Source organism: Dipodomys merriami, unplaced genomic scaffold (genome assembly GCF_024711535.1).
Source record: "Dipodomys merriami isolate MVZ:Mamm:240054 unplaced genomic scaffold, mDipMer1.0.p SCAF_28, whole genome shotgun sequence".
Classification (NCBI taxonomy): Eukaryota; Metazoa; Chordata; class Mammalia; order Rodentia; family Heteromyidae; genus Dipodomys; species Dipodomys merriami.
Window position 1 is genome coordinate 20,497,027 of NW_027204270.1, and position 16,140 is coordinate 20,513,166.

Here is a 16,140-nt window from a genome sequence, read left to right on the forward strand (position 1 = left end):
TCACGCCTGTCATCCTAGCTACATAGGAGGCTGAGGATCAAGGTTCAAAGCCAGCCCAGGAAGGAAAGTCTGTGAGACTCTTATCTCCAATGAACCACCAGAAAAGCTGAAAGCAAAGCTGTGGCTCTAGTGATAGAGCACTAGCCTTAAGCCAAAGAGTTCAGGCACACCAACCCAGGCCCTGAGTTCAAGCCCAGGACCAGAGGGGGGCGGGGGGAAACTTTTATTAAGGTTATATACTTGGTAAGATTAAGGTTAAGGTGCTATTTTAATTAAATACATTGGATATTTTTGCCCCTAACTTTATGGGGGTTTGAGCATGATCTCTATGCTGGCTAAATTGACAGCTTCACTGAGCCACACTTCCAGCCCTATTTTCCATGGATTGTTTTGTAAGACAGATTCTCTCCTGAGCTGCCATCCACCTCCTCTAGACTTCTCATCCTTGCTGAGATCACAGGCAAGAAGCAGTGGGTCCAGCTTCCCTCCTATGGAGAAGGAGTCTCACAGACTTTTCTGCCCAAGCTGGTCTGGCACCTTGATCCTCCCAATCTTAGCCTCCCAGCTCTCTTAGGATGACAGATAGGCAATGCTGCACCCAGCTGTGGGGTTGAGAAGGAGTTGTGGTAGCTTTTCTGTTGAAGCTGGCCTTGGACTGTGATCCTTCCATTCTTAGCTTCCCAAATCCCTAGGAATTACAGGTATGAGCCACTACCCCTGGTTCGTTTGGTCTATAACTTTCTATAAAGGATGTCTACTGCACATGTAGAGAATTACACATGTGTATCTTCTACCTGAGCCCTTAACATTCCCATCTTATTTTATGCACTGGAAATTGGTAAAGACTTTGCCAGAAGCTGTAGTCTAAACATTTCTTTCAGGCTGTGGAATGTTAGTTGAGAGAGAGAGAGAGAGAGGGAAAAAAAAGCTGTTTTCACACAGACAGACCTAAGATGGATTTGGCTGCTATCTTATGTAATGTTTTTTTAAGCTTTATTTTCCTTTTAGCATTTTGAAAAATGTGTGTTTTGGTCAGTCTAAAAGTAAATCTTTGAAAGTTAAAAAGAAACTTGACCAAAAGACAGTACTAAAATGCTGGCCTGTCAGAATGTCACCGCAGGCGACACGGTATTTAGGGCAGTGTGAACATCTCGAGTTAAATCCCCTAAACCTCTGACCAAGTTCATGTGACCTGACATTGGCCATTAGCTATACCTTTCTGGAAAAATTAAAGACAAAACTGGCAAAGACTTGAAATTAAAACCTACCAGCGGGGCTGCGAAGGTGGCTCAGTGGTAGAGTGCTTGCCTTGCATGCATGAGGCCCTGGGTTTAATTCCTCAGCGCCACATAAGCAAAAAAAGAAAAAAGCCAGAAGTGGCGCTGTGACTCAAGTGGTAGAGCGCTAGCCTTGAGCTGAAGAGCTGAGGGACAGCGCCCAGGCCCAGAGTTCAGGCCCACGACCAGACCCAAAAAATAAAAAATAAAAATAAATAATAAAACCTACCAGCTTTCTGATTGCGCCCTCGATCCTACCTAAGATATTCACAAAGATGCCTCTTCTTTTCTCAGTTTTTTCTTTGATGATGCTGGGATTTGAACTCAGGGCCCTGCACTTACTAGGCAGGCACTCTACCACTTGAACTATGCCTCCAGCCCTATTTGCTTTAGTTGTTTTGTTTTGTTTTTTCAGATAGTGTCTCACCGTTACCTGGGGCAGGCTAGGACTATGATCCTCCTATTTATACCTCCCTCGTGGCTGTGATTACAGATGTGCACCACCATACCCAGTCTATGACATTGGTTTCAGACATGTTCAGGCACATTTTCAAAGGTTTGCTTAGCTGTGTTCTATTTGGATGGGTTTTCAGTGACTGTCAGGCCTAGCTGTCATTCCAACACAGGCTTGTATTTGTCTATTGCCATCACTAGTGGCTTTTACACTCAGGTTTATTAGCCGGCAGTACTCACAGTACATTGAACTTGCTAGATGGGAACACTGAACTTCCAATCACTGTGCAAATATAGCTATTGCTTCTCTAGATCCGTTTTAGGGGCCAGCACTGAGTGAGTTGTGCTTATTCTAACTTAATTGAAATAAAATGCTATTTTATGAGGCCAATGGAACGAGTCTGATCTGCAGCATCACAGCTCATCCCTGGTCTCTGAGTTCGATTACTCCCCTTGTCTATCTTAAGGACTATGTCATAGCTTCGCTCTTCACTGGCCTGTCTGAGATTGTCCACTACTCTATTACTTCTACCACTGACGAGCCCTCTGGGTCTCTAGCCATCCACCCCAGCGTCAATGTGAGACAGACAAATACACAAATATAACTAGGAACCTTTTCACCCTTCTGTTGACAATGAATGGCCAGACATGAACCATACGGCTATAAAACAGAAAAAACACTATCAACAAAATCCTAATTGACATTTATTCAACACACCACCTAACAACAAAATAAGCATTCTTTGCAAGTTTCCCCAGAACACATATGAAGATACACTATCTGTGCCATAAAGCAAACTCTAGAAAATATATTTAAAAGAACTGAAATCAAGCTAGGTGCTGGTGGCTCACACTTGTCATCTTAGCTACTCCGGAGGCTGAGAACTGAGGATGAGTTCAAAGCCAACCCAAGCAGGAAAGTCTGTGAGACTCTTCTCTCTAGTTAATTAGCAAAAGGCCAGAAGTGAAGCTGTGGCTCAAGTAGTAGAGTGCCAGCCTTAAGGGAGAAAAACAAAAACTGAAGTGAGAGCTCAAGTGTTCAAGACCCAGTACTGAGCCCTCCCTCCCCCCGCCCCGCAAAAAAAATCATGCAAAGTGCATTCTCTGAGCATAATATAAGCGAAGCATAAGTTGAAAAGAATAGGAGCAATTCCATGCTTCTGGAAACTGAGCAACTGTGTCATCTAAATAATGCATGGATGGAAGAGGAAGAAGTCTCAGAAAATGCTAACATGTTCCAAATGGGAACAGAAGATGTAAACATTTCTGGCACATAGCTAAGCCGAAAGAGGAATTTATAGCACTAAATCCACACTGTAGATAGGTAGGTAGGTAGGTAGATATAGATATAGATAGATAGATAGATAGATAGATAGATAGATAGATAGATAGATAGATAGATTGATAGATAGATAGATGCATACATACATACATACATACATACATACATACATACATACATACATACATAAATTTGAAGCTGGCTTTGTGAGTGAATCTGCTTCAAAGCACAAAAAAGACAAGTTGCAAACTGGGAAGAAAACATTTGCCACAGATCCAGGCCAAGACAAATATGGAGAGGATCTAGAGTCCTCATCCCAGCCGTAAGAGACAAATGATCACAAGCAGACATCAGAGAGACACTAAGGGCCCCTCCCACTGCGGTCCTGAGGAGCCTGGGCAGAGGCCCCTGGCCCTGTGCTCAGACCCCACATCCTCTCCTCCTGCAGCAGCTAGGGCCTGCGCTCACCAACACTGACCACATGGAGTTGGGGCTCAATTTGCTCAGCTGTGCTGAGGATGGAATAGCTCCGCCCCAAGACGCTGATCCCTGAGATGTAAAAATTACAAAGCCATCCCATCAGACAAAACAGTTCCTTGACTCTTTTCTGCCCAGATGCCCCAATGTGGCATTATAGAGTCTTATGCTGGCAGAAGCACTTGGGGACCATGATTCCCTTAAACTTCCCTGCAAAGCTGCCTCTCCTGCTCTCCTGCGCCCTCCACAGGATGACACCCACACCTGCACCCTCCACCGGCTAAAACCGTGGAGGACCAGGGCTGCATCTCCAAGAAAGGACCCCTGGAGGGACAGCCTTCCTAAGGGCAGGGACAGGATAGTCAGGAGGAGGAGCTCAATGTGAGAGGAACTCAGTTCAAGTCCAGCTCAGGCAGATGTTAGAAAAGGCCACTAGAAGCAATGAGCTGAGTGTGGTGGCATACACCTATGATCCTGGCTATTCCAAGGAGGCTTAAGGCTTAGGCTGGCTCAGGAAAAAAAAAGTCAAGACACTTACCTGAAAAATAACTAAAGCAAAAAGAGCCAGGGGCATTGGCTCAGGCAGTAAAGCACCTACCCTTGCAAGCACAAAACCTTGAGTTCAAGCCCAAGTACCACCACCACCTCGACCCCCAAAATAAAGTACTTTTTCCAAAGTGTTTAAGGAACTGCTGAGTCCCAGGGGAGTACAGAGGGCAGGGGACCCCAGCAGTAGGAGCCCTCTCTTGTGCCAGAGCATCCTGACAGCTGGTGCCAAAGCAGGTCCCCTCACATGTCCCTCTGCCATTTGGTCTTCGCATCAGACAAGAATGGGAAGACTTAAGCAAAACTAACAAATAACAACAACAATAACAACACAGCGAGCAAACATCAGAGCCACAATCCCAGGGGCAAGGCCTCAAGTCCACTTGAAAACTCTTCAGAGCCTTCGTGACTCCACTTGACATTGGATGACCTTCACATCCAGGCATGAGTGGCTCTTAAGAGTGGAGATAGCAGTGGCCCGGATGCTGGGCCGAGAGCCAGAGCAGGCTGAAGGGCACCAGGGTAATGAGCCTGAGACCTTCATGCTGACCCAGAAGAGAGGACCATCGTGAAGGGGCTCAGCCCTCCAAATCAGCCTGCCAAATCCTGCCAATGGCAGCCCAGAAAGCCCATCCAATTGGACTTCCTGATAAAGGATGGTTGTTTTAGTGTGAGGCTGTAATGTAGATTTGGGACATTGGGGCATACTTAAACTTAATATTAATTGATTGGTTGACATTCACGTGTACCCAAAATGGTTCTTTATTGTTCTGTTCTTGGGTGAGGTGGGTTTTTTGTTTTTGTTAGTCCTAGGGCTTGAACTCTGGGCCTGGGTACTGTCCCTGAGCTTTTTTTGCTTGAGGCTAGTGCTCTACCATTTGAGCCACCATGCCACTTCTTCCAGATTTTTCTGATTAATTGGAGATAAGAATCTCCCAGACTTTCCTGCCTGGGCTGGCTTTGAACCACGATCCTTAAATCTGAGCCTCCTAAGTAGCGAGGATGACAGGTGTGAGCCACCGGCGCCCCGCTTTTTGTTGTTGTGTATTCATTTGTTTGTTTGGGGGCTAGTATTGGAGTTTAAACTCAAGGCCTGGCGTTCTTGCTTTAGCCTTTTCACTCAAGACTGGTGCTCTACTACTTGAACCATTCCTCCACTTTTGGCTCTTTGCTGGGTCATTGGAGAAAGAATCTCTCAGATTTGCTTGTCCTGGCTGGCTTTGAACCTCAGTTGCCAGATCTCAGCCTCCTGAGTTCCTAGGATTCCAGGCATGAGCCACCAGCGCCCGGCTGTATCCTGTGTCTCACCTGGCAGTCCCATCTCTGAAGTAAGAGTTTAAAATAAAAGGCTTCCCTGGAGTCAAAGACAGACACAGAGAGACCTGGCAGGCCAGGCTGCAGGTCCTGGCTCAGCCCTGAGGCTGGAAACCAACCTGTGTCTTCACTTCACTGCTTCATACCATCACATTCAGGGAGGCCTTCCGATGGCTGTCACGGTGAATCCTTGAAGGGCCTCCTGGCAGCCAGAGGGCTGCTGGCACCAAGGCACAATGTGTCCGGGGACAGGTGGAGCCCCTCTGCTCCATGGGATTGATGTTCTAGTTCAACTAAGGGGCCAGGAGTGCCTGCAGGACTAAATGCTGTAAGAATAAAGCAAAGCCAGGCCCAGCTCCTCTTGGGAGCGTCTCTCCCTTCTTCCTTGAGCAGGGAGGGGTATGGGGACACGGAGCTGAGTGGGTCCTGCCTCCCCAGCCCCCGGCTGCAGAGCTCTGGAGCCCCAAGGCTCCCCTGGGCTCAGGCCCTGACTGGGTGCTCTTAGCTCAGTGGCTGAACGCACTAAAGGGAGGAGCCTCAGGGCGCTGCCCCATCCACCTGGGCCTGGGTCCCAGCCACAGCTGATGTGATGCTGTGTGGCGAGCAGGCATCTTCCTGTTGCCTTGGGCCAACTGAGCTGGCAGAGACTTGATCACTCTAGTCTTCCTGCTGCAGAGGCTGATGGGCTTCCTGTTCTGACCCCTCCCCCACCCTCCCCTGCACAGCGCCCTCTCATGGCCCAGCTCCTTCCTGTGAATGCCCATGTCCCCAGCCGCCAGGGACACTGTCGGCAGGGCATCCCAGAGCCCTTGAGGCAGCCTTGGCCCCCTGGGGGGCTGGAAGCCTGTGCTCACGCTCGGTCACACCTCAAACTAAAGAGGTGGTGAGAAACAAAGAGACCACCCAGGATGCAGGTGGTCCAGGCGCACACCCTACCCCTTGGTCTCATTCAACCTATTTTTTTTTCTTTGTGTGTGTGTGTGTGTTGGTTGTGGGACATGAACTCAGGGCCTAGACCCTGCCCCTGAGCTTTTGTACTCAAGGTTGGTGCTTTACCACTTGAGCCACAGCACCACTTCTGGCTTTTTGCTGGCTAATTGGAGATAAGATTTTCCCGCCTGGGTTGGCCTTAAGCCACAGTCCTCAGATCGCAGTCTCCTGAGAAGCTGGGATTACAGGCGTGATCCACCGGTGCAGCTCAATGCAATCTCTTTAAACAAAACTACCAGGTGATTCGAGCAACAGTGGTTTCCTCCACCTGAGGAGACACTGGACCAGACCACGGGGAGGCAAATACACAGATGTCACTGTGTGTTCAAACAAGGAACAAAGCTGAGCTCTGGGGCCAGCCGGGCCTAACCCCTGGGAGCTGAGCTGAGGATGGGGTACTGACCCTTGCTCAAGTCTAGGAGGAACCAGCAGTGTGGAGACAGAGGCAGCGGGGCAGGGAGGGATGGGTGAGGCAGGTGAGGGGGGCTTGGAAAGATGCGTGGAATTCCTGGCCCACAATGGCCAGCTGTGGGACCCTCACCAAACTGCCCAACCTCTCTGAGCAGACGGCTGTGGACGGAGATGCGAGTTTTGCCTGGCAGGCCTCTGAACTCAGTAATGGTACCGCTGCTGCCACCACCGCCGCTGGGCTGACTGAGCAGGGGTGGCCTGGGGAGCTGCCGCTCGCTGACCTCCTCTGTGCAGAAGAGACATGGGGCCTGCCAGGCCCTCTGGAAGCTTCTTCTGAGGGAGCTGAACTGTGGTCTGGAAGTGGACACCACCTTCTTTTTCATCCTAGCCTGCTTGCAATCTTACCTTTTAAGGCTCAGTATGACCTCAGAAAATGGGGTCCTGATTAGGGCCTGTGAGCCTCTTATGTCCCTGCCTCCTCCAGGAAGTCCTCCCAGATACCCACCTGTTGCTCGCAACCCAAGCAGGGCTGGCTTTGGATCTGCTGCCTCCTGACACGGTCCTTCTTCTCCAGCCTCTGCCAGCACCACCACGTGGAGGCCTATAACAAGGCCTGTGTGCATTCAACTCCACCTGCTCGAGTTTGGGGGGTGGCTGGAGAGCCGGTGTGAGGGTTCCACCCCCTCATTCCGAGGCTGGCTTTTGCTTTCCCAAAGAACAGGAAGTTATGGGTGGTGCTACTCTGGTGTATAAGCAAGCAGGCAATAGGGTGGGCTGTGCCTGTGGGATTCTTCCCAGAGGAGATGAGCCCCCAAGTCACAGAGGACCGCCCCATGTGGTGACAGTCACCCCAGCCTCCCTCACCAGGACGCTTTCCCGCACCGCCAGCCTGCGGGGTCTCGTGGGATGTGATGGGTCTCCATCCACTCTGTTTGCATGGAGATCCCTGGCCCCCACACCGCGGTGTCTTTTTAGAGGAAAGTGTTCAGGTGAAAAGACAAAACTCCAGGCTCTTTCCCTTATGATTGTACAAGATTAAGACAGGAGCAGAGCCCCTCTGCGGGGCAGGGGGACCCACCCCAAACTCCAGAGAGAATGCAGGGCTGCTGTTCCCACACTTCCATCCTCTGCCCCACCCACGCCTAGGATCACCCTCCCCAGGACCACAGCCCCTTCCTTCTAGTAGAGTGGCTAAAACCAAACTAAGGCAGCAGTAAGTGCAGACAGACACAGGGAGAAAGCTGTTCCCTGCTGTGGGAGTGCCATCTTGTGTGTAGGGGTGACGTGTGTGTGTGTGTGTGTGTGTGTGTGTGTGTGTGTGTGTGTGTGTGTGTGTATGTGTGTGCCCACAGCTCTACTTCCAGCTTTTTGCTGATTAATTGGAGAAAGCTTTGAGGCTAACTTTGAACTATGATCCTCAGACATCAGCCTCCTGAGCAGCTAGGATGACAGGTGTGAGCCACCTAAACCCAATTAGTGCCATCCTTTGTATCAGCCCCCATCTTGGAGCAATCCAGGAATCATCAGCTGCGGCGGATAAGTGGACTGAATACAACCTGAAGATGCTATACCAAAAGTCGCGTGTCACATGGTCCATTTATATGCCATGGATAAGATGGGCAGATTCTTAGGGATAGAAGGAGGTTTTATAGTAAAGGCATTTGGGGGAGTGGCTGCTGAAAGTTTCTTTTTTTGGAGGTTTGTGTGTGTGTGTGTGTGTGTGTGTGTGCGCGCGCGCGCGCACGAGTGTGTGCATGTGTGTGCTGGTTCTCAGGCTTGAACTCAGGACCTAGGTGCTGCCCCTTAGCTTTTTCATTCAAGCCTAGTGCTCTACCACTTTGAGCCACAGCTCCACTTCTGGCTTCTTTTGGTGGTTAATTGGAGATAGTCTTACAGACTTCTCTGCCCAGGTTGGTTCTGAACCTCGATCGATCCTCAAAGCTCAGCCTCTTGAGTAGCTGGGATTACAGGCACGAGCCACCTGCACGCATCTGGGGTTTCTTTTGAGGTGATGAAAATCTTCTAAAGCAGATGTGGCAGCTCACACCTGAACTTCAGCACTTGGAAGGTAGAGATCAGGATTATAGTTTGAGACTAGACCAGGCAAAAAGTTAGCAAGACCCCCATCTCAAACAGTAAGTTGGGTGTAGTGGTGAATGCTTGTGGCCAATACATAGGTATAAGTGGATCTCAGTCCAGGCCAGCCACGGGAAAAAATAAGCTAAAAACAAACAGAGCAGGGAGCGTGGCTCAAGTAGTAAAGTTCAAATCCTAGTCCAAACAGAATAAAGAAATAAAATTGCTGGCCACAATGGCTGCACATCTGTTACAAATCCTCCAAACATGATTTATCTATTTTTATTTTTTTGCCAGTCCTGGGGGCTGGTGAACTCAGGGCCTGAGCGCTGTCCCTGAGCTGCTTTTGCCCAAGACTAGTGCTACTTGAGCCACAGCACCACTTCTGGCTTTTTCTGTGTATGTGGTACTGAGGAATCGAACTCAGGGCTTCATGCATGCTAGGCAAGCACTCTGCCACTAAGCCACAGTCTCAGCCCCTAAACATTAGTTTCTAAGGGGGCACACTGCCTGTGAACTGGATCTCAATAACATTGTGGAGAGAAACATTTTTCTTTCTATGTTAAAGGCAGGCCTCCTGTTTGCAGGCATGGGTGGACTTTAGGACTTGGATAAATGGCTTCATTACTGGAGGGTCAGCGAGTGACCAGCGAGAGAAGCGTGGCTTTCCAGATGTGTGTGGGGGTGGGGGAGTCTCTGAAAAAGCCTGTGTCTCAGCCTCAGCCCTGCCACCCACCCACCCATGTGGGAGACCACAGGCCAAGATCCACAAAGACCACACCACGCCCTCTCCTCGCCATCCCTCTCCAGCCTTTATTTCCACTGGCTTCCCGCAGCAGAGGCAGCTGACCCGTGCCCCAGGCTGGAGGCCTTTGGAGGAACCCCCTCCCCCCGCCCCCCGGCCGGGCAGGCCCACCCCCCATGGACAGCCTGGTCTCTGTGAGCGGAAGCGCTCTCCTCACAGCCGAGTGTGGACGGGGCTTGGTGTGAGGTGTGTGGACGAGGAGGAGCCCTGGGCGCCGACGCTGGCGGCTTGCTGCGTGTTCCTCTCTCCCCTCGGGGTGCAGAGGCCGGGGCACGGTCTGTGAGTGAGGACGTGCAGGGGACAGAGCTGTATCCGTGCTTCGTGCTGGTGAGAGGCCCCCACTGGGGTACGGATGGATTTATACAAGTGGAAAACAAAGAACCAGCTCTATCTGGGTGGAAGCTGGGACAAGGGCGACCTGGGCCGCTGGCCGGCACCTCTTTGCGCATGTGGCTTTCTCCCAGAATCCCCGGAACCCCCATGCGGCAGCCAGGACACGGACGGATTCGATTAGAGGCATTATAAAACTTTAAAAACGGGGCATTTACAATCGGGGCCATAAATAACGTGCTTTTTAAAAGTGTCTCCATACATATTTACAGAGTTGGGAGATCAACCCTAGTAGCCCTGAAAAAGGAAAACACAAATCTCTCTACGGTGTCGCGCTGTCCCACCACCCGGGGCCTGCCACGTGCCCAGGGGACACAGCACCAAAGGGGTCCCAGGGCCCCTCTGCCTGGGGTCCACCCCCAAGGCACCGGACCCACCAACCTCACTGACCCAGACTATGTCCAGGATAAGCTGATGTGACCCCCGACTTTCCCTGGCAGGAAAATCATTCCTATTCCCGCTGTCCTTTTTGTAAATTCTTCTCCTTTTCTTTCTTTTTTCATTTTCTCTGTGTGTGTGTGCGCGTGCACGCGCATGCACGTGCACAAGTGTGTGCGTGAGTGCAAGTGTGTACACGCATGACCCTCTGCTCTGGTTCCTCAGGCAGGAAAGAGGATTCCTCCCAGTGCTGGGGCTGAGGACTCAGGCTCAGCCCGTGGGGTCTATATGCTACTGATTCCCAGAGGCATGGCAGGGGGAGGGGGGAGAGGGAAAGTAGGGGTGGGAGTCAAGGGGGAATTTGGCCTCTTGGAAGGCCTTCCTCAGGCAGGACTAAGGCTGACTCCGGGGGTTAACCCAAAGTCCCCACAATGGCCAAAGACAGCTCAAGAAGCAAAACAAACAAACAAAAAGAGCAGGGCAAGGAGCTCTTGAGAAATTGCATAGTATGAGAGACCCCATCTCAACAGCGAGACTGAGCTGCAGAACACTTTCTGGGGTCACATCCAAGGATCAGTCCAGAGGATGGTGTGAGCCAGCTGCCTGCCTGCTCCCCCGGGTTTGGGACCTTGGCTTGAAGGGCATGCGTGGACCCGCACGCCCAGACACACACGCATGCACGCTCGCAATCTCACACGGGGCCCGGTTGTTAACTTCCTGCAGGGTCGACTGCCAGTCCCTTTGGCTTCACTGATTCCAAGTCACTTCTGGTGCTGAGGAGAAACAGGAAACAAACAGCGATGACCACACGCACTGGTGGCTATTTTGTTGTTGTTGTGCTAGTCTTGGGACTTGAACTCAGGACCTGGGCATTGTCTCCCTTTTAGCTTTCCCTAATCCAAGGCTGGTGTTCTACCATGTGAGCCACACCTCCATTTCCAACTTTCTGGTGGTTCACCAGAGATAAGAATCTCATGGATTTTCCTGCCTGGGCTGGCCTCAAACTGGCCTCCAACCTCAGCCTCCTAAGTAGCTAGGATTATAGGTGTGAGCCACGGGTACTTGGCTGCCTCCCAGGTTTTTCCCATTGTGGGAATGGAGACTCCACAAGGCTTCGTGGACTGACAGGCACTGAAGCTTCGATTGTTGTTGTTATTTTCCCACTATTTATCATTATATCACCATACCACAGGCTAACACCCAGAGCTGAGTGATGGCCAGGCACCAGGCTACATGCTCTGGATACATTTGACCCTTACTATGTGCACAATCATCCCACAAAGCACGCTCTATTGTGCTCCCCATTGTACAGATGTGGAAACTGAGGCCTGGAGATCACATGACTTGAGTGAGTGGCAGAGCGAGGGTCTGAAGCCCAGGGGCCCCACGTCTCTGCCTTCGGTCATGAAGGCTTTCCTGGAGGAAGGTCCTAGACAAGCCCACCCCAGCCCACACCAGCCTCTCCACCCCCAAGAACCACCCACGTCAGAAACCAATGCCACCGCTCCCTGCTTCCTACCTGTCAGGGCAGGCGAGCATCTACTCTTTGAAGAAAGGTGCCTGGAAGTGGGGCGCAGCCGAGGGCTTGACCTTCCGGCACTGCCTGGTGATGTAGGCGGCTGACGAGGGGCTTCGGGATGCCAGGCGGAGGCTGTAGCTGCACGGGAAGAGGAAGAGCAGAAATGTTACCTGGGGCTCAGGCAGGATGGCATCTCCTGGACACCGGGCGGCTGAGTGCCTGGTTTCAGCCCATGTGACCTGAGATGTTCTGCTTTGTTTTGTTGTGCCATTCCTGGGGCTTGAACTCAGGCCCTGGAGGCCCTGAGATTTTTTTGGCTCAATGCTGGTACTACTGTGTGAGCCACAGCCTCACTTCCAGCTTTTTCGGGAGTAGTCAATTGGAGACAAGGGTGTCACAAACTTTTCCTGCCTGGGCTGGTTTCAAACTATGATCCTCAGACCTCAGCTCCTAAGTGGCTAGGATTACAGGCATGAGCCCAGCACATGCACTGTTGGGTCTGATCAACATGCCCTCCCCCTGGGGGACCACACAGAAATCTGGGCAAGAATAAATAAAGGTCTATTTCTGAGGCCCCACAACAGACAGACAGACAGACAGACAGACAGACACACATACACACACACACACACACACACACACACACACACACACACACACACACTCTCCCAGTGGACAGCTAGGACTGGCTCCAGCCGCAGAGACCACAGCCTGACCCGCTCTGTGGCTCCATTTCCCACTGGCCTCCCTGATCTCCTACCTGCCAGGCCTCAGCACCACAGGCAGAAAGCTCCTGGGGCGGTACAGACACACCTGTGTGGGGACAGGAGGGCAGTGTCCCGAGCCTCTGGACCCAACATCCAGCCTACATCTCCGGAGTGTCAGCCACTCTGGAGGAGGGTAAATGGAGTCTGGATTTTATGACAGCCCACTCAATAGAATGTGTGGTTTCCGTGTTTTTCAGAAATTTTAAAAATAATATTATAAATATATTAAAATTATACTAATATAATGTATGTGTATATGTGTATCATATGTATATGGGGTGCGCACCCGTGGCTCTGCCTGTAATCCCAGCACTCAGGAGGCTGAGGCAGGAAGGTCCCACAATCTAGGCCAGCCTAGGCCACATAGACTCTGCCTCAAAAGCAAAACAATAAAATGACTCCAAGGTGATAGTGGTATACAGGACTGTGTCGTATTTATACACAGGCCATGCCCCTCCCAGCACAATCTGTTGTCTCTGCCCATCTCTGGAGACGGACCAATAGGAGGCCAGCAGGATGCTGGCCAAAGCAGCTAGAGGCAAGATGGGTAGGCCAGGGCTTCTGGGCCTCAACTTCCCTGGGTGCTGGCTGACTGGGTGATGGGGCCGGTGACAGACAAAGCGCAGGGTGGGAGCCAGTGGTGCCCCAGCCTGGCACGCAAGGTGGTAGTGAGCATAGACTAATACCCAGCTCCATCCAGCCATGCCCCGCCCCCACAGCTGTCCCCGTTCTCTTGTCCCCCATCTGCGGCATGACCATTTCCACTAGGGGGCGTGCTCTCCCCCTGCCTGCACGCGTGTGTACACACACACACACACACACACAAGCCTGGCCACCACATCTGGATGCTCTGCCCACCTGGTGGACAGTTCCAGCTGCCACTCATAGGAACCCCACTTCCCCAGCCCTTTCCCGGCCTTCCCTCTGGGCCCCCCAGCAGCCCAGGAGATAGGGAGGGTGGATGGTCACATTGTTTCACAGATAAGGAAACTGAGGCTCAGCTCACCACTTCAGGGTCCTCTCTGGCCCAGGGAGTGGTTGTCCTGATCTTGGAGTCCTGCATTGGTCAGGGCACCCCTGAGACCCCAGTGTATTCCTGGTCCCCAGGATGCTGGGGGCTGAGCACAGGGACTTTGGAACTAACTGGTCCTCCGGCAGTCTGCTCTGAGTCACACAGAAGATGGCAACATAACCTCACAATGCTGGGTGCCCACTCCCCGGCTGTGCCACCCCGGTGAGTCAGGGGTGAGCACCAGGCCCATCGGCAATGTGGGAATACCGGCGTTGAGAACCGTGGTCCTTCCACATGGAGACGGCCCTCGGCATGCTGGCACTCCAGCGCATACTAGCAGGGTTTGGAGGGTGGCATTTGGAGACATTGATGCCAAGGGTGGCAGCATGGCCCTCAGAGAGCTGGGGTGTGCTCCCCAGGCCCCCTCCCCCACACCATCCAGGCTCAGAGCGGGACCGCAATCCACCCAGGGGATGGCCTGTGTGGGAGCAGGAAGCACTGGGCGGTGGGGGAGGAGGGGTAATCTCGGATCCTCAAAGGCTGACTGCCAGCCTGCACCCATGGCTCACACCTGTCATCCTCAGGAGGCTGAGATCCAAGGATCACGATTTGAAGCCAGTTCAGGCAGGGAAGTCCATGACACTCAACTCCAATGAAGCACCAAAAAGCTGGACCTGGAGCTGTGTCTCGAGTGATAGAGCACTAGCCTTGAGTGCAAAAGCTAAAGGATGGTGCCCAGACCCTGAGGGCAAGCATCAGACCGGCACAACACACACACACACACACACACACACACACACTAGTGACAAGAGACACTTCGTGGGTCCCCCCACAGCTACTCCTTCTCCTCGGTCCCCTTCAGTCCCCCTCCGCCAAACAATGACGGCAGCCTCTTCAGGACACTAGATGGAACAATGACCCTAGACTGTATCGCTGCATCAGAGTGTCCTGCTGGCCACCCTTGGCTCCCCTTCACCCCAGTTGCTCTTCTCCCACCGATGGCAGACGGGGCCTGGCCTCCCTACCTTCAGAGCCCCACCCCCACCCCTGGGTACCCCACCCTCAGCTCCAGGGCCTCACCCCGGCACATCTGCCTCTCTGCTACCCTGTGTAATCAGGCATCCACTTCCGTACAACACAGTATTTCTGTACAGTCCCTTCAATACAGATCCCAACCCAGACTCACACACACAATCACACACTCACACTCATTCACCAACACAAGACACACATTCCCACACTCACATTCACTCACGCACAACACACATTGCCACACTCACACTCATTTGCACACACACTTATTCGATCACACTCACACACTCCCCATCTTGGTGAACAGTTCCCTGCTCATGTCTGGCAGCAGTGTGGTTTTCTCTTTCCACATCTGCTCCTTCAGAAATCCTGGCCCCTGCTAGCATCTGGCCCACCTCCTTGCCTTCAGAGCTCGTCTCGGTGAACTTGGGTGACGCCTCTGGAAGGGATGGGGCCCTGGCTGATCCAGAGATTCCCTGAGAGAGGCCTGGCCTAAACACAGAGGTCCTGCTGCCAGAACCTCGGGGAGGAGGGGGACATGGGGAATGGGGTGTCTCCAGGGACCCAAGGTGCTGCCCAGGGGAGAGCCACCACCCTGGGCCACCCTTGAGGCAGAGTGGCCGTGGGCCAGGTCCCATAGCCCTGAGCTCCAGAGCAGTTAGGGTGAAGACCGCCACCTGGGTTTAGTACCTTGTTGTGTTGTTAGCACTTAACATAGCACTGAGTGAACACAGATCCAGTGGTTCTGAGTCCACGAAATTCCCACCACTGGGGCTGCACCAAGATGGATTTAAAGGGCTCCCGCGCACATCCCTCCGTGAGGGGTGCCAAGTAACTCTGAATCCCAAAGCCAAGGCGCTGAGCAGGGCCCAGGAGTTTTGCCACGCAGGGTGCGAGTGCCGTGTGCAGGTTCTCACAGAGTGGCTGGACTTCTTCAAAGCAAAGATGGGCCGTGAGGAGCCAGCCCCCAGCTCCGCCCTGACCTGGCTCAAAGTGGGATATCCACCCACAGGATGCCTTCCAGAAACTACTATGCGGCACACAGTCACGTACAGGCCGCAACGTCGGGGACCCCAGAGCGCACCAGCTACCCCAACCGACAGCTTGCTTCCTGCGGTCCCCTCCTGCCCCAGGCAGCACGCCTCTTCTGTTACGCAGTGATCTGGCTTGCCCCTCTCTCCTACGGAAGGTCTTTGCTCAGATGCCCAACACCTGAGAGGTGGAGATCAGAGGATTGTGTTCAAGGCCAGCCCAGGTAAAAGTTAGCAAGACTCTGTCTCAAAAATACGGTATGGTAGTTCACACCTATAATCCTAACTACTAGGAAGGTAGAGAGAGGAGCAGGCCAGCCAGGCAAAAGTGCGAGACCCTATCTGAGAAACTAACTGCAAAAGGACTAGAGGTGAGGCTC

At 52.4% G+C, this 16,140-nt stretch overlaps 1 protein-coding gene across 4 annotated transcripts in view; it reads right to left on the reverse strand.

Moving 5' to 3' along the window:
* Positions 1 to 10,186: 10,186 nt before the first annotated feature.
* Prdm2 (PR/SET domain 2) overlaps positions 10,187 to 16,140 on the reverse strand; it is a 98,337-nt gene continuing 92,383 nt past the window's right edge. For all 4 annotated transcript variants that reach the window (XM_070037906.1, XM_070037909.1, XM_070037905.1 and 1 more), the window contains 2 exons: positions 11,919 to 12,056; positions 10,187 to 11,172 (listed from right to left, as the gene is read on the reverse strand). In XM_070037906.1, coding sequence (XP_069894007.1) covers positions 11,939 to 12,056 — 118 coding nt within the window. In that variant the 3' untranslated portion in view covers positions 10,187 to 11,172; positions 11,919 to 11,938. The remainder of the gene's footprint in view (positions 11,173 to 11,918; positions 12,057 to 16,140) is intronic.